The sequence below is a fragment of the Schistocerca nitens genome, chromosome 2 (assembly GCF_023898315.1).
Source record: "Schistocerca nitens isolate TAMUIC-IGC-003100 chromosome 2, iqSchNite1.1, whole genome shotgun sequence".
NCBI lineage: Eukaryota > Metazoa > Arthropoda > Insecta > Orthoptera > Acrididae > Schistocerca > Schistocerca nitens.
This window is the reverse complement of record NC_064615.1, coordinates 684,948,414-684,972,169: the sequence shown is the minus strand read 5'-3', so window position 1 is coordinate 684,972,169 and position 23,756 is coordinate 684,948,414. Positions and strand designations below refer to the sequence as shown.

Genomic DNA, 23,756 nt, shown 5'->3' with positions numbered 1-23,756 from the left:
CAATTGGCATGTTTGTTTATATGTGAAACTGAATTCAGAATTTTCAGAGATTGCATTTGCCAGATTCATATGCCGATGTGAGATTCTAGATTTGCATATTTTACTGTTCATGTTGCTTCTGTGCATAACTTTTCATTGATTGCATCAGTACTCATTTGTATTGTGAGACATTGTGATGTTTTGAACATTTCTGAGTGCCACAACAAAGTCATACTGTCATAGAATTTTCAGACCAAAAGTATAAATTTGAAAATTTTTGGAAGTTAAGTGTGTTGTAGTAACTCAGTGTTGGTGATTCATATTTACTGCCAAAGAATAGATCACTCTGAATTTCAGTGTATATCAGTGCAAATAAATGGAAATTTTTTAGAATTTTCGGAAGTTACCACTGTCCTGTGCGTAGACTAATATGTAACTAGTTGGTGTTTGTGATTTAAAAACAGTAGCATATATTTTACTAACATATGTGTTACATCTAGTTTTCCATTTCAAGGGGATATACTATCTAGTTATCATAAATTTATTTTATTTTAGAGTTTGTTAGTGAATGTAATAAATAACAAAAAAATTAGGAAATAATTAATTTTTACCACAGATTTTTCTGTTGCCTGACTGTGTTACACTGATCTCCCTGACCAAAATGTATGAAGTACTGTCTTCACTGAAACTAAAACTGAGCCAGTGTGAGGATTTCTGGCAGCAAGTATCGTGGATGGAGAGTCATAGACAGATATAGAAGTAAATTCGGGTGTGCCCCAGGGAAGTGTGTTGGGACCTTTACTATTTATGTTGAATATTAATTATCTTGCGTGCAGTGTTAATAGTGACCTCAGACTTTTTGCAGGCGATGCAATCATTTGTAGTGAAGCTCTGTGAGAAAGAAGTGGAATAAATATTCGTTCAGATGACAGCAGTTCGGAGGCAGTCTGGCTGTGGGCTATAGACAGGTGTGAATGCACACCAATGCAATCATGATGGATAATGGTGACATCTGGAAGGTGATAATCCAGTTAAATGAACTGGGTGTCAGCTCTCGCTGCTTCTCCTTATTTTGAGCTGAATTATTTCTACAGGCTCTGCAGATGACACTGCTTCTTCCATTATAAAGCTAGTACTGCTTCATGCTCTATTGGGTGATAAGCCCTTGGAAGCTTTTCATAGAAAATATCATCTAGTTTTGCAGGAAGTGTAGAATCATGTTTCGCAAGAAAACACCACTAACTTGACCTCATATTTTCAGGGGGAAAAAATGTATATGTAAGACACCAGCCTCAGCATTTGATACCGTGTGAAAATTTGGGCCACAATTCTGACAGTGCACAGCTAAGATCTCGTGAAATTACAGATTTTAAACGTTCATATGCAGTGGTTGTTTGTAACTTGATCTGCTCCACTGCAGTCACATAATGCCCAAGCACAAATTACTGTACAGCAGAGGGACAACCATCTTATTCATGGGATAGTAAAGATGAGGGGCAAGGTGAAAACATCTGCCCAACATGTTTCAAAATCATATTCTGCAGCACATGTTATTAAACATGATTTATAGTAAGAAATACATGTATTTAATATGTCAAACTCGCACGTGTATCTTCAGTATCGTTTTAACAATATTCTCTTATTGGCATTCTGCAGCTATATGTGTGCCTCAGAGTCAAAATTAATAAACCTAAGCAACTGAAAATTGTTAGCTGTGAAGTATTGGAAGTAACTATTCTTTGAAACAGGACATTTGCAATAGCTATCACCACACCTTCTGCTTTTGTTGCCCAGCAAACATTACGTTACGGTCTTAGCAAAAATAATAGTAATCGTCATTAGAAGTCCCTGAAACCCAACATGACCCAGGAGCAGTAAGGAGACATACCACAGCCCCAAGGAGGGTCAGTGTTAACATGTCTGTAACACAAGTACATAAAATGAATGGAAAAAATAGGTTTTTATAGTTGGATAAATATCTATCACAACTTCTCAGTTTCACTAGGTGGAACTGGTCTGCAGTGTCACACTCATCTTCAAAGGAAATAATTTAAACTGACCAGTCTTCCCTATGGTGATTTTCTATATGCTCTTCATGGTCTGACCATAAATAAAAAAACAAAGATGATTTAACTTACCAAACGAAAGCGTTGGTATGTTGATAGACACACAAACACACACACACACACACACACACACACACACACACACACAAAATTCAAACTTTCGGAACCAATGGTTGCTTCACCAGGAAAGAGGGAAGGAGAGGGAAAGACGATAGGATGTGAGTTTTAAGGGAGAGGGTAAGGAGTCATTCCAATCCCAGGAGCGGAAAGACATACCTTAGGGGGGGAAAAAAAGGACAGCTTGTGTCTGTGTATGTGCGGATGGATATATATATATCTGTGTGTGTGTGTGTGTGTGTGTGTGTGTGTGTGTGTGTGTGTGCGCGCGAGTGTATACCCGTCCTTTTTTCCCCCAAAGGTAAGTCTTTCCGCTCCCGGGATTGGAATGACTCCTTACCCTCTCCCCTAAAACCCAGATCCTTTCGTCTTTCCCTCTCCTTCCCTCTTTCCTGATGAGGCAACCGTTGGTTGCGAAAGCTAGAATTTTGTGTGTATGTTTGTGTTTGTTTGTGTGTCTTTCGACCTGCCAGCACTTTCGTTTGGTAAGTTGCATCATCTTTGTTTTTAGATATATTTTTCCCATGTGGAATGTTTCCCTCTATTGTGTGTGTACAAAGATGATGTGACTTACCATCTTCATGACATCTTCATGACCTGGACTCACAGTGACGAAGAACTCCAGAATTTCCTCTCCAACCTCAACTCCTTTGGTTCCATCAGATTCACCTGGTCCTACTCCAAATCCCATGCCACTTTCCTTGATGTTGACCTCCACCTGTTCAATGGCCAGCTTCACACATCCGTCCACATCAAACCCACCAACAAGCAAAAGTACCTCCATTACGACAGCTGCCACCCATTCCACATCAAACGGTCCCTTCCCTACAGCCTAGGTCTTCGTGGCAAACGAATCTGCTCCAGTCCGGAATCCCTGAAGCATTACACCAACAACCTGACAATAGCTTTCGCATCCCGCATCTAACCTCCCGACCTGGTACAGAAGCAAATAACCAGAGCCACTTCCTCATCCTCTCAAACCCAGAACCTCCCACAGAAGAACCACAAAAGTGCCCCACTTGTGACAGGATACTTTCCGGGACTGGATCAGATTCTGAATGTGGCTCTCCAGCAGGGATATGACTTCCTAAAATCCTGCCCTGAAATGAGATCCATCCTTCATGAAATCCTCTCCACTCCACCAAGAGTGTCTTTCCGCCATCCACCTAACCTTCGTAACCTCGTAGTTCATCCCTATGAAATCCCCAAACCACCTTCCCTACCCTCTGGCTCCTACCCTTGTAACCGCCCCCGGTGTAAAACCTGTCCCATGCACCCTCCCACCACCACCTACTCCAGTCCTGTAACCCGGAAGGTGTACACGATCAAAGGCAGAGCCACATGTGAAAGCACCCACGTGATCTACCAACTGACCTGCCTACACTGTGACGCATTCTATGTGGGAATGACCAGCAACAAACTGTCCATTCGCATGAATGGACACAGGCAGACAGTGTTTGTTGGTAATGAGGATCACCCTGTGGCTAAACATGCCTTGGTGCACGGCCAGCACATCTTGGCACAGTGTTACACCGTCCGGGTTATCTGGATACTTCCCACTAACACCAACCTATCCGAACTCCGGAGATGGGAACTTGCTCTTCAATATATCCTCTCTTCCCGTTATCCACCAGGCCTCAATCTCCGCTAATTTCAAGTTGCCGCCACTCATACCTCACCTGTCATTCAACAACATCTTTGCCTCTGCACTTCCACCTCGACTGACATCTCTGCCCAAACTCTTTGTCTTTAAATATGTCTGCTTGTGTCTCTATATGTGTGGATGGATATGTGTGTGTGTGCGCGAGTGTATACCCGTCCTTTTTTCCCCCTAAGGTAAGTCTTTCCGCTCCCGGGATTGGAATGACTCCTTACCCTCTCCCTTAAAACCCACATCCTTTCGTCTTTCCCTCTCCTTCCCTCTTTCCTGATGAGGCAACAGTTTGTTGCGAAAGCTGGAATTTTGTGTGTATGTTTGTGTTTGTTTGTGTGTCTGTCGACCTGCCAGCACTTTCCTTTGGTAAGTCACATCATCTTTGTTTTTAGATATATTTTTCCTACGTGGAATGTTTCCCTCTTTTTCTTTGCATTTCCTATTTGGTTTGAATAAAGAATCCTGTTTGGTTTTATTTCCTAATGGTAACATAAGGAGTATGTAATTTCGAAGTTACTAATCATACTAACAGTAAAGGAAGACATACAACAAAACCTTGTCGTTTCTAGCAATTCGCTCTGTAAACTACTAACATCCATTCTTCATAATCAGTATGGCTAAGTGTTAACCATATGAAGTAAACACATTTTTGTGTTATAGTTGCCTGACCAAAACTAGAACACAAAATATGAACACTCCTGTACCAGGTATTATAAAATTTTAACAACTTGAACACAAAATATGAACACTCATGTACGAGGAATAATAAACTTTTAACACACAAAAGTACGACAATATTATGAAAAGAATAGATTGCTACTCACCATTGATGTGCATTTGTTTTCAGTCAAAATTCCTTCTTCTGATGTAGGAAAAAAACACACACACACACACACACACACACACAAAGAAACCTAGCAGCACAGCAGCCGTATCCTGTCCACACTGCATTCCTGCTTGTGCCCAGAAGCAGCACTACTCCTTCCCTCATCCCTGCCCTCTCATCCCTCTCCCTTCTTGCCCCATGCCACCTCCTTACCCATGCCAGATTGCAGCTCCCATCAAGTGCAATTGGTATCCACAGTCTGGCTGCACTGTGTCAAGAGTTATGCTCCTCTTTTGATTAATGAATATGGGCTGATGTATAGCAATGATTGGACACTGTTTGTAACATGACATGCAAGTGAGTTTGCAAGTCGTAATGCTCACAGGTAGGTGCCATTCCATGCCTTGATGCTTGACGAGGGTGAATGCGTGCAATATTTTCCATGAGGTGATGATTGAAGTCTGATTGGTCGTGGTCAGGTAATTGTATGAACTGGAGTCAATGAACTTGCCCGTCATTCGAAGTGCCTTGCAATACACAAGTTCTGTGAGCAATGATTCAAAGTCCAGGTCGTCTGTGGTGCAAAGTCAAAGCAAAATCATGGGTAGGGCAGTTGTCCAGCTAGTATCATGACACATCAGTGCAGCCTTTCAAGAATGGTGCCAATATTCTATCATGCCATTGCTCACTATGATTGAGAGTGCAACAAAATTTACTAAGTTGTGTAAATAACTCAGACCCAAATTGCCAGCTGTGGTCTGTGATGATGTGCAGCAGCAGATAACCAAATCATGAAACCCTGTTTGACACAAAGGCAAAGGCCAGCATTTCTATCAATATGTTCTCGACTGACATAATTTCTGGCCAAAGAGGAATCAATGAATTGCAGTTAATAAATAATGCTGACCATTTTATGGTGAGAGTGGCCTACTACATCAATCTGTGCAAAGCATGCTATTGTATCTGGAAAATCTCCAACTGGTTCATGCATCTGACAGAATACCATACTTCACTGACACTGAAGGCACACACATGCAACCCCACTTGTGACAATCCTTTTGCATAATTTTCTGTTATTTTGGTGGGAAGAAATAAAACAAAGTGTCACTAGAAATGACAAAATTCCATTCACCCACTCTGAAACATTGGAAAGATTTCAGGATCCATGAGGCTATTATGAAGAAGTGACATTGAGAACATTACAACCAAGGACATTGGCATTGCAAGGAATGAAATAAAATAATGAAGGAAAAAAAAGAAAACCACAATAGCAGCTGGGATCAAACCAGAGTTATCAAGTCAAGAGTCAGCGGGCTTAATCTCTGTGCCATGCCACAGACAAGACAGTTGTTGCTCAAAACTTACTCATGTCTAATGTAAATGCTTAGAGAGCGTTTTCTCTTTACTTATAGACCACTCAGGCAAGATATTCAAGGAACTTAAAAGGGTCATATCTACCTGCTTCTGGTTGCGCAGTTGAGCCCAATCAGTGAGACCCTTTCCGAACACTGCCCTTGTTAATTGTAGGTCCCAAGAAGTGCTCCAGTCAACAGTTCTTGCAAGTCAGTGCTCTCAAGAAACAGCGCAAGTCTTTGCTGGTTTCTGGCTGTGGAATTTTCATAACGGCTTCTACTTTCTCGGGTAGTGGCAATCCCCCTTCTGATAAAATGAAGTGACAGAAGGAAATATTTGTTGACTGTGAAAAACCTTTTGACAATGTTGACAGGAAAAATGTCATTCAAATTCCAAAGGTGGCAGGGGTAAAAGACAGGGAGTGAAAGGCTATTCACAATTTCTACAGAAACCAAATGGCAGTTATAAGAGTTGAGGGGCATGAAAGGGAAGCAGTGATTGAGAGAGAGCAGGACAGGGTTATAGTCTATACCTGATGTAATTCAGTCTGTATATTGAGCAAGCAATAGAGGAAACAAAAAAAATTGGAGTAAGGATTAAAGTCCAAAAAACTTTGAAGTTTGCTTATGATGTAATTCTCTCAGAGACAGCAAAGGACTTGGAAAATCAGTTGAATAGAATGGACAGTGTCTTAGAAAGAAAAATATAAGATGAACATCAACAAAAGCAAAATGATGATAATAGAATGTAGTAGAGCTAAATCAGGTGACGCTGAGGGAATTAGACTGGCAATGGCAAGAAAAGCTTTTGTGAAGAGAATTTGGTTAACATTGAGTATAGATTTAAGTGTAAGGAAGTCTTTTCTGAAAGTATTTGTGTGGAGTGCAGCCACACATGGAAGTGAAACAAGGGCAGTAAACAGTTTACACAAGGACAGAATAGAAGCTTTTGAAATGTGCTGCTATAGAAGAATACTGAAGATTAGATGGGTCGATCACATAACTAATGAGGAGGTACTGAATATAATTGGGGAGAACATGAAATAGTGGTATAACCTGACTAGAAGAAGGGATAAATTAGTAGAACACATTCTGGGACATCAAAGGATCACCAGTTTAGTATTGGAGGGAAGCATGGGGGATAAAAATCAGATAGGGAGCCCAAAAGATGAATACAGTAAGCAGATTCAGAAGGATGTAGGTTGCAGTAGTTGCTCGGAGATGAAGAAGCTTGCACAGGATAGAGTAGCATAGGATGGAGAGCTGCATCGCATCAAACCAGTCTTTGGACTCAAGACGAAGACAATGAAAACAACAACAGCAACAAAGTAATCTGTGGCTTACCAAAAACACACAAGCTGTTCTGTTATAAGCATTTAAAAATTTTGATCAAATGTTGCTGGTACTGTACTGCAATGGCCGAAAAAATGAAGATGTCATGCAAGTATGCAAAACAGAATGACAGCCCTTGCAGCCTGTAGTCAGCATTGGACTGCACTATGGAATTTCAGAGTCCATCTCAATACATTGTGTACTATAAGTCGCTATAGGTGAATTATCTGTGGCAGAAAGACAGAACAAAGTTGGTGGCCAACAGTTGTAAAGTCCATGGATACATGCAAAAGCCTGAGCCAGTGCCTACAAGAAATTTTCGTAGTCTTCTGATCACTGAAAAAGAGATTGCTGAGAGCTTGACCAGCAATCGGCGGCATATGTCAGAGTTCCGCTGTCATTTGGATAAGTGGAAATTGAGGTGCACTTGTGAGCCTTATCTCCAAATTTCTGGTGATACTGACATACAGTAGGTAGCTGCTCTGCACCACTAGAGGACTGACGAGTTCATTGTTCACGACATGGCACAGAACACAGCAACCTCATCTTGCACACTGTCCCTCCCCCTCGCCCCACTTTGGGACGCCAATGGATACAATGTAATGAGTAGTAGACAACAGAGAATACGTCACACTCTAATACTAAATCTATGGCTGTCTCATTGAAATAAAGTTAGAAACATAAGGGGCACTGTCCATAAAAACCTCTTTGTGCTTAAATCTACATTTGTGCAATTGCTTTCCATTGCTTGGCTTGCACTTTGTTTTCCCTCCCTTCTGTTTATTTTTATGTCTCTTTTCCTCTTCACGCTCAGTATTTTCTTTTTTGTTGTTGCTGTTGTTGTTGTTTATTCATTTTCTTCATTGTGAAGTGGAGGCAGACACATCCTTTGCTAGTGTGTTGGTTTCATTCTTAACATTCTCTACCCTAGAGTTCCTATTCCATTATCATTCTGACTTCAGATGTTGGATGTGCACTCTTTCTCATATGTTGGATATACGTCTGAATTGAAGAAAACATCTTAACTTGTGATATTGAGCTGAAGTTGAACAACACAAAGAAAAAGAACTGCATCCAAGCATGTCAGACAATTTAAATTTATGTTAAACTGAACTCAGAATATATATTCAGAGAAGGCACCTTCAATGACGTACTGACCCTCTTATCAGCAGCAGAAAAAAAGTTCCATTAAACGTTACCTATGGAGCTGACTTTTGTTGTTTGTTCTGAGCTGCCATCATCCACTTCAATGTACTCGAAACACTGAAGAATAATGTAATACTTTTACTCAAATAAAACCGCTATAAAGCAAATGAAGGATACAAGGGAAAAACAATTGAAGTCCAGTTTCTAATATTTTGCAGTAATTTAATTTGAAGTTAAAAAACTGCACAGATAAAATGTATCAGATGTACAGAAAACTTATTTAGAATAATTCTCAAGGTGTTTCTCTAATAGACCCTTAAATTAGTGTCATGTGGTATAGGGATTTGTTTATTAACAATGAAAAGTGAAGGTACACATCTTTACAATCAAAAACAATCGTAGACCACTTACTTTCTAGAATGGGTTGCATTATATGTAACTGTTTGTCTTAAAAAAATGTAAACAATTAATACTTATAAAACATCAACGAAATTAATTTTTCAATGTTTGCACCAAATTAGTCATTGTTGACTGGGTAATCTTGGGGGAAAAAAGTGCATTTTCAAACAGAATTTCTTCAGGTATTGCAGGTTGGAGAGTGGAATTAAACTTAAATATGAAGGTTTTGGCTTGTTTTGAATTTGTGCATGGCAACAACACAGGACGTCATTGGACGTCATTGGACGTCATTGGACTTTTCTTTCTGTATTCTTTACTGAGAAATGGAGAACACGATTAGAACTTTTCTTGGCCACACTTGATGACATTGAAGGGAATAGTTTCTGTGGCATCTTTTGACGTGCTCATTCCAATCGCTGATTGTTTCAATGTGGGCTTTTTGATTTAATACATATGTAACTTTGTCACATTCCATGTAACTGCCCTGTAATAGGAAAGGTTACTTTGATTGATTCTAATCTGTTGCATGGATAGCTGAATAATGACATATGGAAAATCCAGGATGGAATGTTGAATAAAGACATAATTATTATTGTCCCCAGGGCAAGAATCACAAAAAAGTGCAAATAAAGTACTGAAGAATGATAAAAGCAAAGGTGTAATAACATTGTTGGAACGTCATCAACTCCTTTTTGGCTATGGTCCTGTTGTAGGTATGAAAGTATCCTTTTCCTGAAGTAAAAACATATGCAGTAAACATGTAAAAGGACAGCTGTCACTTGTAGTATACATCATTAGCGCTAACATTGGGCGCTGTAAGATTTTTCATGTATCTATGCCTATTGCCCCATGTTCATGACTTCACGTAACTTTAATTTTGGCTCCATATTTTCACTGACAGATGACTTCAGCATCCTTCTTACATAATAAATTAAGAGTTTCTAGCTGCTTAATTTCTTTATCTACTTCTTCTGCTCTACTGCTATCATTAAATTTTGCTACAAGAAGAGAGAACTTTTTGCTTTAGATTCATTGCTTGCAGAGCAAGTATCTGACATTGGGTACCCAAAAGTAGTACTAAATTTAGTCTGAATTATGTTCCGATAACATTCATAAGAAATGGGGGAACTCTAGAAATGTCTCTGTATACATCTGATGCAATATTTTAAGGTTTAATTCTTCAGGTAGATAAATCTTAGAGGTACCTTGAAGGCTATAGTGAGAAGAACAGTCTTGAAGGGAACTTGTATGTTTCATTAAATTAGCAACAGCCTCGGCTGTCTTTTTCATGTGTCTAGTAGAATGAGTACCTCAGCTGTTAGTAAGAGCAAGAGCAGTGGTAGAAAGAGATTATTGATTGTTAACATATTCTGGCTTGTTACACCATGCAAACTCATAACGGCCTTGTAACAAACAGGAATTTCAATAAATTTTCTGTCCCTGTGTACATGTACCTCATAGCAGTAATAGTGGTCTCATAGATTGCCATTTTCTTGTGGTTTCCATGGTCTTCTTTTCTCACAGGCAAAACTGAAATTATTGAAAACAAGCATGCAAGTGTGCACTCTGTAAATTCTTGTTTTCAAGTAAATTGAACTCCCAGACTAGTATATCATGTTCATGTTTTAAAATTTTCATGAAATGCTGTTTTCCGCATTCGCTATATTCACAAGGAACACGACTTGTCACACTTATGTTCACTCACATCTAGAAGTATACCATGTTTAGGTCTTTCCTTTGCTCTTCTCTGATGAACAGCTGTAACATTCTCATTGCTTGATTTTCTACTGAAATGCAAACTGCCTTTCTGCACATCAGAAAATTAGATGCCATTCAACAACAGTATAGTAGCTGACCAGCTTTTAAAACAATAAACTCCGGGAATATTTTCATTTAAAATGTACATGGACTCTGATTCTCCCTCATCTCCCTCCATTTCACAGGGGACTTCATTTTTCCCTGGGGCACTTTTCTTCTATACTGACTTTTTATGGACTGTGAATGGTTTTCTCTGTGTATGAAGCTGTTAGACTGTAGTGCAACAAACAGAATCCATTAGTACTAGAATCTCAAATTTCACCAAAAGTGAGCTTTGAATCTCTCTTTCCCTGTACCCTTCAGATGTTAGTGACTAATTCTTTAACAGTGGGTTTTGAATAAAACTGAATACCTCTTTGACCTAATAGCAATGCATTGTTAATTATGTAGCCATGTGACTGTGTGGAATTTAGTGGGTAGTAAAAACTAAAATTAAGCCAACATGACAGTAACAGACTGTGAAACTGTGTGCCATCTCAGTATACACAGAACGGTGTACGCAGAGAGAGCCTTCTGCCCATAATGTAGGAGATGGATTGACAAAAGCACATCTTACATACATCCCACAACCTACAGATTACTTATATTTATCCATTTTAACCCCAAATGTACAAAATTATCATGGATAAAATATTGAATATAAACTACCATCTTTTGCTCAAATATAGAAGTTAACATTCCTTGTAAGAAAGTGATAATGTCTCATTTTTACCCGTTTGTGGACGTCTACTTTTCTATTCAAAAAAAAAAGTACTGTGACATGGCTGACATTTCTATGTTAAATTCATTCTTCTCTGTTTTAATTAAAATTGTTTTCTCATTTTGTAGATACTTGGAGAAAAATAGAGACTGGTTTGAAGAAAATGTGTACGAAGATAATTGCTCTCCACTTAAACAAAATGACTGATTTGCTGTATTTATGCCTAGCTTCATATTTTATATTCTGTAAATAGTTTATAGAAATTGCTATTTTTAAAAACATTTGTTGAATGTTTAGTTATAAACTACCCTCACTTGAACAAAATGACTGATTTGCTGTATTTACACATAGCCTCTTATTTTATATTCTGTAAATAGTTTATAGAAAGTGCTATTTTTAAAAACATTTGTTGAATGTTTAGTTATAAACTACCCTCACTTGAACAAAATGACTGATTTGCTGTATTTACACATAGCCTCTTATTTTATATTCTGTAAATAGTTTATAGAAAGTGCTATTTTTAAAAACATTTGTTAAATGTTAAGTTATAAAAATGCATGTCACTGAAGATTTTGATCTGGTGTTTCCAGTTCAGTTGGTATTTTTCATGTTATCTCCTGTACCCTACAAAATATTGTCTGTTATCATCAGCCATGTATTTGATAAGAATGGTTAGTGCAAACTTCACTATGTGCCATTTATATAGTATGCTTCTGGGACCAAAGATGTGTAGATAACAATATACGCAGACATGAATATTGGAGAGTGATTAATTGTCTGCTTCTTTGATAATTATGACTTGCTTCTCAGTGGAAGTAACCAGATCCTTTAACTATGAAAGCTCAGGTTACTTTAGTTTAAGTTCCTAAGTTATTTTATTCAAGAACTATTGTGCTGTTACGGATACCTCAGACTTGCTGATTGTCAATAATAACTTTAATGTTTTTCCTCTCTGAAGCTGGAAGATTTTGACACAGTGTTTTGTGTCTTATAAGTTTGTGACAGCTGATTGATTGTATGTACAAAAAGCCAAATTATCAGTAGCGTGCTATGTTGCTGGTGAAAGTGGATGAATCAGTAAAATACAGAATTTTACGTAAAACTGGTACTCTGAATTTCTTTTTCATACAATTTCAATGGCAGCACTACTATTATAGTGACAAAACTGGATACAGGTATCAAGCTGTTAAGAAAGTTTACTTGAGTGTTGTGTGTTTCATATTTTTTTTTCTCTTAAGTGTTTGAGATTGAAATGGGGAATCAGCCCATCATTCATATCAAGTTGTGTTACGTAAAGAGAGGAGCAGCTGTCGGTTGAATCACTGTGCCTGTCAGTCATTTATTCAGCACAAAGATTTAATCTGTTACGGCTGGAACACACATTGAATGCATGTTGGAGAGATCACACACCCACCTTTGTTTCAATCTTCATGTCTTTCGTAGATGTAAAAGACTGCAGTGGGAAAATACTGTTAACTGGTCATAAAAATGTATTTTCCCTTATTGTTAATCCATTCTTCTACAATAAATGATATTCCAAGAATGTGATTTTCTAAAAGGACTGCCTTTTATATGGTGGTTTTTTTTACTGTTGCTCCACTTGCAGTGACAAAAAATGTATTGAGTGTTTTTCAATTTTTTCTGTTTTGATTTAAGTGGTGGACTAGTTGCTGTACAGTCACCACTGAGAGCTGCTGTTTGTGTTTGTATGAATATCAATATAGCACATAATTTGCCAAAAGAAAATTTTGCATTTTAGTGACTGCTGTACTTCCAGAGGAGATAGTCATTTCAACTCTGGCAGTACCTCCTATGAACCAAAACTGCAAAACTTCACCATATTACCAGCATTCTACAATTGTAAGGATCCTGAAGAATAGTCGAACTGCTTGTTCTTAAATTGAGATAGGGGAACAGTTACACCTGTGTCCATGCTGAGGCATCATTATGAATGGGTGTTGTTTGCAGAACCATCTTCCAGCATATTACAGGAGCAGGTACTGAGAATATTATTTTAACACATATAAAAATCAGTTATCAGCTGCACAAAAATTTATTGGATTCACTTTTAACAGATTAAGCTGTCATCTTGAAGTTTGAAATAGATTAGCCAGTGTCAAATTAGAATCAAATGGTAGCATCCTTTGTCACATCACAGATGAAAGTGTAATATATGCAATGTGTAGCAAGCAGACAGACATACAAATCATACATAAACTGACTAGCCAGAACATTGTAATCTCTCATTTACTATCAATATAAACCCGTCCAGACGATAGCAGCGTCACCTGATGAGGAATGACTGCCCCAACTGGACAACTTGCCAGGTTTTTGAGGAATGCTGTAAAACACATCCAGGCATCATGGGGTTTGGCAGCCACCCCTCGTTACAGGTGTCGGACATCGTAGGCTGGGCAGACTGGTAAAACAGGACAGGTGGTGAACTGCGGTGAAACGAATATAAGACTTCAGTGCTGGGTAGAGTACAAGTGTATCTGAACACACAGTGCACCGAACACTCCTAACAATGGGCCTCCACAGCCAACAGCCCATGCATGCACCAGTGCTAAAATCATGACACTGGCGGCTATGACTGAAGTGGGCACATGACCACCAGCACTGGACATTGGCACAGAGCACTGCATGGTCTGATGAATTCTGAAACCTTTTCATAATGCCGATAGGAGGGCACGAACCAGTCGTCTTCAAGGAACAGCTCCTTGACACCTGTATTGCATGATGGAGACAAGCTAGCGACAACTCCATTATGCTATGGGGAACATTAACGTGGGCATCCATGGGTCCAGTGGAAGTCGTGCAATTCACCATGATGGCCAAGGAGTATCGTACACTGGTTGCGGACCACATACGTCCCTTCATGACAATCATATTTACTGATGGCAGTGGCAGGATTTACGGCTGTCTGATCTTGTCTCTCCATTTCCATTTTCAAAACTATTCCAAACGAAATTCGCTAGATAAAGAAACAATGAACACTACGCATATAACACTGCCTACAGTGAAATATCTCTTGTAAAAAATGTCGCATAATGGGTGACAATCTGCTAGAAACAATCTCATAAAGCTATATATTCTAAGAGCTCCACACCGTTTTATCTTTACCATTATATCCAGTGCTGAAGTTCACATGTCATAATTAATTTTGAACTGAAACATTCTGATTATTATCTACACATGAAATTTTGAAATGCTATTACTCTGTGCAGAAACAAAGCTCATAATAAAAGAAACTATCTGACTTGTAATTTTTCTGCCAGTGGAAGTCATGTCCAGGATTAGATTTTTTCTTTTTAGCACATCCTCAGCTTGCTTCCTTCCTCTTTTTTTCAACCATTTTGTTGTAATTATGTGTTTCCATTGTGCATGAAAAAGAAAACAATACTTTTATTAAAGATACAATAAATTTTACAAAGAATTTTCTACAGAGTTTGTAATGAAATTATTTTTACTTCATTAAGATGATGGCAATGAAGCTTCCTATAAAAATCTATGCATATTATAAAAATGGATGCAAGTGTTTATGTATGTCCCACATCTCCTCTTAAACCACTGGACCTATTTCAACCAAACTTGATACATATATCACTTACTGTCTGAAAATAATCGCTTTGGAGATAGGACACATGCACCTATCAAAGGTGTGGAGGTGGGGATGGAAAGGAAGTATAGGCCACGACATGCGAATTGTCAGAATTTATTCGTGTAGTATTTGAGAATGAGAACACTTAGAGACTTTCAAAAAACTGTACACTTAATTTTGAACCTTTATAAAAAAATTTTCTTACTGACAGCTGCCACAACATGGCGAAAGGAAAAGTTTATTGCTTACTATTATGGAAGATCGAAAAGTAATATGCAATCATTTTACTATCAAAAAGTTTAGTAGGTAACAAAACAAAAAAAATCACAAATGAACATCTTTTATCCAATTTTTTACGTAGTCACCAAAGTTCTCAATATATTTCTCCCATTGCGGTACCAGTTTCAATATTCCCTGTTTGTAGAAGTCCATTTTATTGGAGTATGGCCATCTACAGACTGCTGATTTCACTTCTGCATCTGTCACAAAGAAGTAGCCAGCCAGGAATTTCTTCATGGAAACAGACAAAAGTCCAACAGTACAAGATCCAGCTGTATGGTGGATTCTGGAGCACCTCCCACCTAAATTTGAGGATTTTCTCACCAACAGGAGCAGCGACATCGGGGTGAACATTGTCTTTAAGTCTGACACCGTCAGTATTAATGTTGTAACATCAGTCACAAAGGGCACAATCCAGCTTGACCAAAGTTTTAATGTAGGCTGCACCATTCACAGTTGTCCCGTGTTCAGCCAAGTTCATCAATAACACACCCCATATATCCCAGAACACTGTCACAAGCACTTTCCTGGCAGACTGAGTTATTTGAATTTTTTTTGTACTGGGGAACCAGCATGTTTCCACTCCATAGAGGCTTGCTTGCTTTTGGTGTGCAGTGATATGCACACAACTCATCACCAGCGATAACTCCTTTCAGAAAGCCATGCCCTTCTGTGGTGTAACACATTAAGTCATGCAAGTTTGTTCTCATTTGCAGACCCTTGTGGTTGTCTGTCAGGTTCTTAGGCATCCAGTGAGAACTAACCTTACGAAATTTCAACATATGAACAGTATTATAGACTGCACCACAGGAAATGTTGAACTGCTGTGAAAATGTTTGAAGTAGTGCATGCCAGTCATTCATAATTGCTGCATCAGTGGCTCCTGCATTCTTCGGTGTTGCAGTTGTTACCAGCTGCCTGGAGGGTGCCAAATCACCAAGGTTCACACGGCCTTCTTCAAAGAATGCACACCACTTATGCCCTTTGGCCCAAAATTGCACTTCGCTGTTCTTCACAGGTTGACAACAGTAACATGGTGGACATTTTTGTTTCATAGTTCAGGCTTCTATCACTATAGCTGCACATGAAAACAAAATACCCTCTTTAACGCAAACTTCAATCTATATCATCATGAAATTTCAACATTCCAGCTGCAATACTAGGGGTGAAAAAAAAATTTTGTGCATTACTTTCTAATCCTTCCTTGTACATTTTCACTTTTCATGTAGTAAAGCTGTTGCTTCAAGCATGACGTTTTAATGTATTCCTTGTTGACTACTAACTACACTCACAACACTGTAAAACGTCTCTTGCAACAGCATAGGGCATCAGTGGTAAGGGACGGCACGTAAAATTTGTTTCCTGTTATAAAGACTTAAAAGATACTTATTAAGAATAATGAGTTATCTGTGAATCTCTACAAATAAGTAAATTATGGATTATATTTCACCTTAGATGTATTGTATGGATATTGTTCACTATGGGTAAGACATGTTCCTCAAATCAGCAGGCCAACAGAATATAAATGCATTAATGTGTGCGACTACGGTAGTGGCCAAAATTTGCATTCTGCTCTCTAACACATCCAGACAAGACGACGACTTTTGGAAGAGAGAGAAAAGAAAGTGGGTATACCAAACACTGTGTGGCAGATTTACACCAGAGATTTAACATCACTTTTTAAAAGTAGAAAATTTTTTTCAACAGAAATCGATTAATCAAGCTAAAATTATACAAATTTATTTTGAAATAGTGATGGATACTACTACACTATGGAGGAATGGTAGCCCATTCCTCCTCAAGAGCAAAAACAGGAGAAGTTACTGATATTGCACACACGTGTCTAGAACAAAGTCAGTGTTCTAACTCATTCCGAAAGTCTTTCATTGGGTTCAAATCAAGACTCTGGGCAGGCCATTCCATTTCAGGAATATTATCCACAAACAATTGCTTTATAGATGTTTTATGATAGGGTGCATTGTCATGCTAATATAATCAGTCATCTTCAAACTGTTGATCTACTGTAAGCAGTATACATGCTACAAAATGTGTTTGTATCCTTCCGCATTTAGCATTTCCTTAAGAGCAGTAAGGGGATTGCACCTTAATCATGAAAAACACCTCTGTACCGTAACACCATGTGGTCCATGCTTCACTGTTGGCACTACACATGATGGCAGGTAACATTCTTCACAAATCAACACCCTGTCATTGGACTGCCATAGGGTAAAGTGTGATCCTTCACTCCAAATCATTCATTTGCAGTCATCCACAGTCCAGTAGTGTTGCAAATTACACCGCCTTAAACGTATTTTACCACTGCCTACAGAAATGTTTGGCTTATGAAGAGCTGCTCAACCATGGAAACCCATTCTTTTTAACTCACTGTGCATTGTCATTGGTCTAGCTAGACTGCAGGTAGCACTTTTAACTCTCAAATGATTGCATCCACTGATTTTGTGCAGTTTTTTACAACAGCCCTCTGCAAAGCTCAACGGTTCCTATTCGTCAGTTCATGAGTTTTGGCTGGTCTTGCTCTAGCTGTGGTGGCTCCTTTGCACTTCCACTTCACAGTCACATTACTAACAGTCCGCTTGGGCAGCTTTAGAAGAGTTGAAATGCCCCTGATGCATTTGTTACTCAGGTGTCATCCAACGACTAGTACTCATTCAATGTCACCGAGCACACCTGCCCGGCCCATTCTAATGTTACTGCTTCTCCGCTGACAACACAATACTCCCAGGCTCCTTTATACTGACAGCTAGTGGTGATTCCACATTACATAGGGGTGTACAGAAACTTTTGATCAGCTAGGGTGTGTGTCTCATATAAAATTGTAGTCTTATTTCTATTATATACTGTCCAGTCACATTAATGTGATCAACAGCCAAAAGGTTGTATAACCACCTTTTGCAGCACAAACCATTGTAAGACATACAGGAAAAGAATCAATGAGGTTCCTGGAGATACTGACAGGGTTATGGAGCCATGCCTACTCCCTACCATGACCAACTGCATTAGGGTTCTTGGTTGAGGACCCATGGTGATCAAGGTGGTCCCAAAGATTCTCGATTTGGTTTAAATCTGAGGAGTTTGGTGGTCCGGGGAGTAAAGTAATCTTGTCCTGGTGTTCCTTGGCCCACACGTGCACTGCGAGCTGTGTGACACATTGTGTTGTCTTACTGGTTGATGACATCGTGCGGATAAAAAACAAACTGCATGTAGGGGTGGACATGGCACCATGACTAGACACATACTTATATTGAACCATTATGCCTTCCAGAATGACAAGATCACCCAGGGAATGCAAAGAAAACAGTCTCCAGACCATATCGCCCTCTCCTCCATCCTGGACTACAACAATTGTTGCAGAGGCCCATATACAGCATAGTTCTCTGAAAAGTTATTGAGGAGACACTGCTGGTAGTGCCTTGTTTCATCTGGCTGATCATTTGCTCATTAGTTGCATGTCTATTCACTCGTACACATCTCCACAGTCGTCATTCCATGCTGTCACTATGGGTCATGTGCAACACGGTTGCCTCAGCACAAGCTTTTGGTATTACCATTTTGCCATGCATGGTATACTTTAACCATGGTGACACATGAACAGTTTACAAACTTAGCTGTTCTGGAAATGCTTCCACTCTTTGACCAAAAGCCAATGATCGTCCCTTTAGGACATCAGATAAATCGCTCTGTTTCCACATTATGACAATGACTACTCTGTTTTTTGCATCCCCTCTACACACTTTATATACTGTCTACTGCAAGTGTTTCCATGTGCTGTCTGTGAGTGGTTATTGCATGTTGATGTTAAACAAAGGCGGTGGTCATATTAATCTGACTGGACTGTGTATACAGTTCGTTATTTGATATAGTGAAAATCAGAGAAACATACATTACAAGTTTTTATAATTGCATTAAACCATTTCACAAGAGAAGTCAAAGAGTATCTAAGTAACATGCAAACACAGTGCATTTAATTGTAGCCGCAGTTAAACTGATTCTGTAGTCTATGACACTGACAAGTCACGTAAATAGTTCAATAGTGACTTTTGACTGTATTGCTTGCCTTCAGTTATTCTTGCTTTCAGATTTTCAGTGACAGAAAGCAGGCATGATGATTCACTTACTGCTTATATTTCATTGTGTAAGATGGCTTTGGCCAACCTAATTTCATCCGGTGCCAAGTTTTATTAAAACAGGTGTATGGTGTATTTAATGTATTAGTTTTGTTATGAGTATTTATCACAATACTTCAGAAGTTTTTAATAAATTATGAACTTATGATTACATGAGTCTCTTTGGACTTTTAACTGATCATGACTGACCAATCCTCAAACCTGACAGTAAGGTTCTTGTCAAACCCGAAATTGTGATAAAGTGACTGAATCTGCCAGCACAAATGTATATTGAAGGAAATGGAGAGATGCTACAGAGTGTGGAAATTTTTCTTAAACATTGCTGCAAATGAATTGTGAGGTATCACAAGTATTTTGATAGTTATAACGTTGCACAATGTGTGCTTATAGAAATTAAATTTAATGTCAACAGGGATGCTGAGAAGATGGAGAGGCTTTTTGTCAGGATAGTTTGGCTACGTAATGAGTAACAGAGAAACTGGCATGAGAAGAGCTTTGGTCACAACAGCAGCACATGATGCATGTGTCACATCGCATGAGCCAGTATAAGCAGCATGACCAGCATTGTTCTATGGTATAAATGGAATAGCATATGAGTGGTTTAAGTCATACCTACAGAACAGGAAGCAAAAAGTTTCCTTTTATGGGTCAAGTAATTTAAATAAGTTTGCCACTTACATTAGGTGTTCCATAGGGTTCAATCATGGGTCCCCTCCTGTTCTTGGTATATGTGAATGACCTCCCTTTCTATCTGAAACAGGAAACTGCACTGACACTGTTTGCTGATGATAAAAGCATCATTATTAATCCGGTGAAAGAAAATCCAATTGAAAATGATACAAATAAGGTCTTTGGAAAAGTCATTAATTTGTTTTCTGCAAATGGGCTTTCTCTAAACCTTGAAAAAACACAGTACATCCAATTTTGTGCTGCAAAAAGTACAGTTCCTTCAACAAATATAACACATCAACAGAAGTCAGTAGACAGGGTAGAGCATACTAAGTTTTTGGGTGTACACATAGATGAGAATCTTAATTGGAAAATTCGTATTTTGGATCTTCTAAAGGGACTAGTTTCAGCAACTTTTGCAGTCAGAATAATTGCCAATTTTGAGGATATAGAAATTAGTAAGCTAACATACTTTGCATACTTTCACTCTCTGATCTCATACGGAATAATATTTTGGGGTAACTCAACAGTTAGACAAAAAGTATTCACTGCTCAAAAGAAAGTAGTTAGAATAATGTGTGGGGTTCATAGTCACACATCTTGCAGGCATCTTTTTAAAAGATTGGGAAATCTTACAACAGCCTCACAGTACATTTACTCACTAATGAAATTTGTTCTCAACAACATGGACCATTAAAAGCAACAGTGACATTCATGATTATAATACTAGAAAAAAGAAAGACTTACACTATCCTTTACTCAACCTATCTTTGGCACAGAAAGGGGTAAAATATGCTGCTATAAAAATTTTCAACAAATTTCCAGATGAAATAAAATGTCTGACAGACAGCAGTAATAGCTTCAAAAGCAAAATGAAATCATATCTCCTTGACAACTCCTATACCATAGATGAATTCTTGAATAGGAATAAATAAATCTATAAATATAGTATATGCATTTTGTGCCATTTAAGGGAATGGGGTAAATAATATAAATATTAAAAAATCTTGTTTCGTATGTTCATTTCTTGTGCACTTGACATGTTCCACATCATAACAGCTACTGTACCATGCGATTGATCAATGGAACACGCAACCAACTAACTAACTAACTTATGATTCTGATAATAGCTTGCCTGAGACACTGGACCTGCATTATTCTGACTTCAGGGTGTGACTTAGTTTCATGTGGCACCTAGGTGCACAGGGTAGAGGAACAATTGCACTAAATGCATAGTGAGTGTATTAGTGCCTCATGAGCTTCAGTGTCAGTTTTTTATGCTACATAGTTGTAACATCTCAGTCATTTGTCGAAATTTCTTCTTCCTTTTTACCAAATATTCCAGCTTGTAATTTCAGGCATCTGGATGATGATCAGGATGAGTACACTTCACAACTCACAGTGCCAGAGTATGAAGCACTCCTAAAAGACAATGAAGCTGACATAATACAATAATAGGAATGGAAAGCTGGTTAAAACCAGGAGACGACAGTAGTGAGATTTTTGGAAAAAATTTAAATGCTACCGCTGCTGCGAAATGGAGATGATGCATTCGTCACAGCAGACAAGAAACTCAAATCCACTGAGATAGAAATTGAAGCAGCATGCTAGATTGTTTGGGCAAGACTCAGTATCAGGGGTGGGCATAAAATTATAACTGGATCCTCTTATTGACCACCAGACTTACCTCCTGATGCAACTGCAAACTTTAGAGAAAACCTCAGTTCGCTTGTACCTAAGTTTCCTAATTGTACTGTAATCATTGCAGGAGACTAACTATCAAACAGTCAGTTGGTATATTTATAGTTTTTGTCAGTGATGGGCATGACGGAACATCCTGTGAAACATTACTAAATGCTATCCATGAAAACTGCCTTGAACAGATAGTTCAGCACTCCACTTATGACTGAAATATATCACATTATTGGCCATTCTGACCTCTTTGAGGATGCCTACGTCGAAATGTTATCACTGACTGTGAGGTAGTTAGAGCAACAACGAATATGTGAGCAAAAAGGGCTACTAAAGCAAGTAGAAAGATCTGTATGTTCAGCAAACTAAACAAAGATTCAATAGTATCAAATCTTAATGAGTAACTTAAAACTCTTAGCTCAGGACAAGGGCATGTAGGGGAACTATAGCTTAAGTTAAAAAGAACAGTTGACCATGCACTGGATAAGTATGTACCTAGTAGAACAGTTTGCAATGAGAGGGCCCTTCATGGTATACAGTCACTGTAAAGAAGCTTGTAGAGAAAAATGGCTCTGAGCACTATGGGACTCAACTGCTGTGGTCATAAGTCCCCTAGAACTTAGAACTACTTAAACCTAACTAACCTAAGGACAGCACACAACACCCAGCCATCACGCTTGTAGAGAAACAGAGGCTATTGCATAAGCATAGGGCTATAGATGCTGAATGAACTGCATTTGGCTGCCAAGAGAGCAATTTGTGAAGGCTTCAATGACTACTGCAACAACGTTAGTGTCTAATCATTCACTGAAAAGGCAGGAACAGAAACTGGGCTTAGCATAGCAAAAGTGGATTGTTTAAGTCTGTTTGTAAATGCTCCTTTACAAATGAAAACCCAGGAGTATTGCCCCAGTTTAACTCTTGTACCACTGAAAAGATGAGTGAAATAGATATTAGTGTCAGTGGCTTTGAGAAACAGCTGAAATCATTAAACCTGAACAAAGTACAGGACCAAATGGAATCCCTATCATTATACAGGGTGATCCATTGATAGTGACCGCGCCAAATATCTCACGAAATAAGCATCAAATGGAGAAACTACAAAGAACGAAACTCATCTAGCTTGAAGGGGGAAACCAGATGGCACTATGGTTGGCCCACTAGATGGCGCTGCCATAGATCAAACAGATATCAACTGCGTATTTTTAAATAGGAACCCCAATTTTTTATTACATATTCGTGTAGTATGTAATGAAATATGAATGTTTCAGTGGGACCACTTTTTTCGCTTTGTGATAGATGGCGCTGTAATAGTCAAACGTATAAGTACATGGTATCAAGTAACATTCCGCCAGTGCGGACGGTATTTGCTTCATGATACATTACCCGTGTTAAAATGGACCGTTTACCAATTGTGGAAAAGGTCGATATCGTGTTGATGTATGGCTATTGTGATCAAAATGCCCAACGGGTGTGTGCTATGTATGCTGCTCGATATCCTGGATGACATCATCCAACTGTCTGGACCATTCGCCGAACAGTTACGTTATTTAAGGAAACGGGAAGTGTTCAACTACATGTTAAACATCAACCATGACTTGCAACAAATGATGATGCCCAAGTAGATGTTTTAGCTGTTATCGTGGCTAATCCACACATCAGTAGCAGACAAACTGCGCGAGAATCAGGAATCTCAAAAATGTCAGTGTTGAGAATGCTACATCGACATTGATTGCACCCGTACCATATTTCTATGCACCAGGAATTGCATGGTGATGACTTTGAACATCATGTACAGTTCTGCCACTGGGCACAAGAGAAATTACAGGATGATGACAGATTTTTTGCGCACATTCTATTTAGTGACAAAGCGTCATTCACCAACAACGGTAACATAAACCAGCATAATATGCACTATTGGGCAACGCAAAATCCATGATGGCTGCGACAAGTGGAACATCATCGACCTTGGTGGGTTAAT

General features: G+C 38.7%; 1 protein-coding gene across 1 annotated transcript in view; it reads left to right on the top strand.

The window, feature by feature from the left end:
* LOC126236827 (male-specific lethal 3 homolog) overlaps positions 1-13,124 on the top strand; it is a 159,594-nt gene extending 146,470 nt beyond the window's left edge. Inside the window, exon 11 of the mRNA XM_049946429.1 lies at positions 11,518-13,124. Within this exon, the coding sequence (XP_049802386.1) occupies positions 11,518-11,596 (79 nt within the window). The 3' untranslated portion in view covers positions 11,597-13,124. The remainder of the gene's footprint in view (positions 1-11,517) is intronic.
* The last annotated feature ends 10,632 nt before the right edge of the window (positions 13,125-23,756 follow it).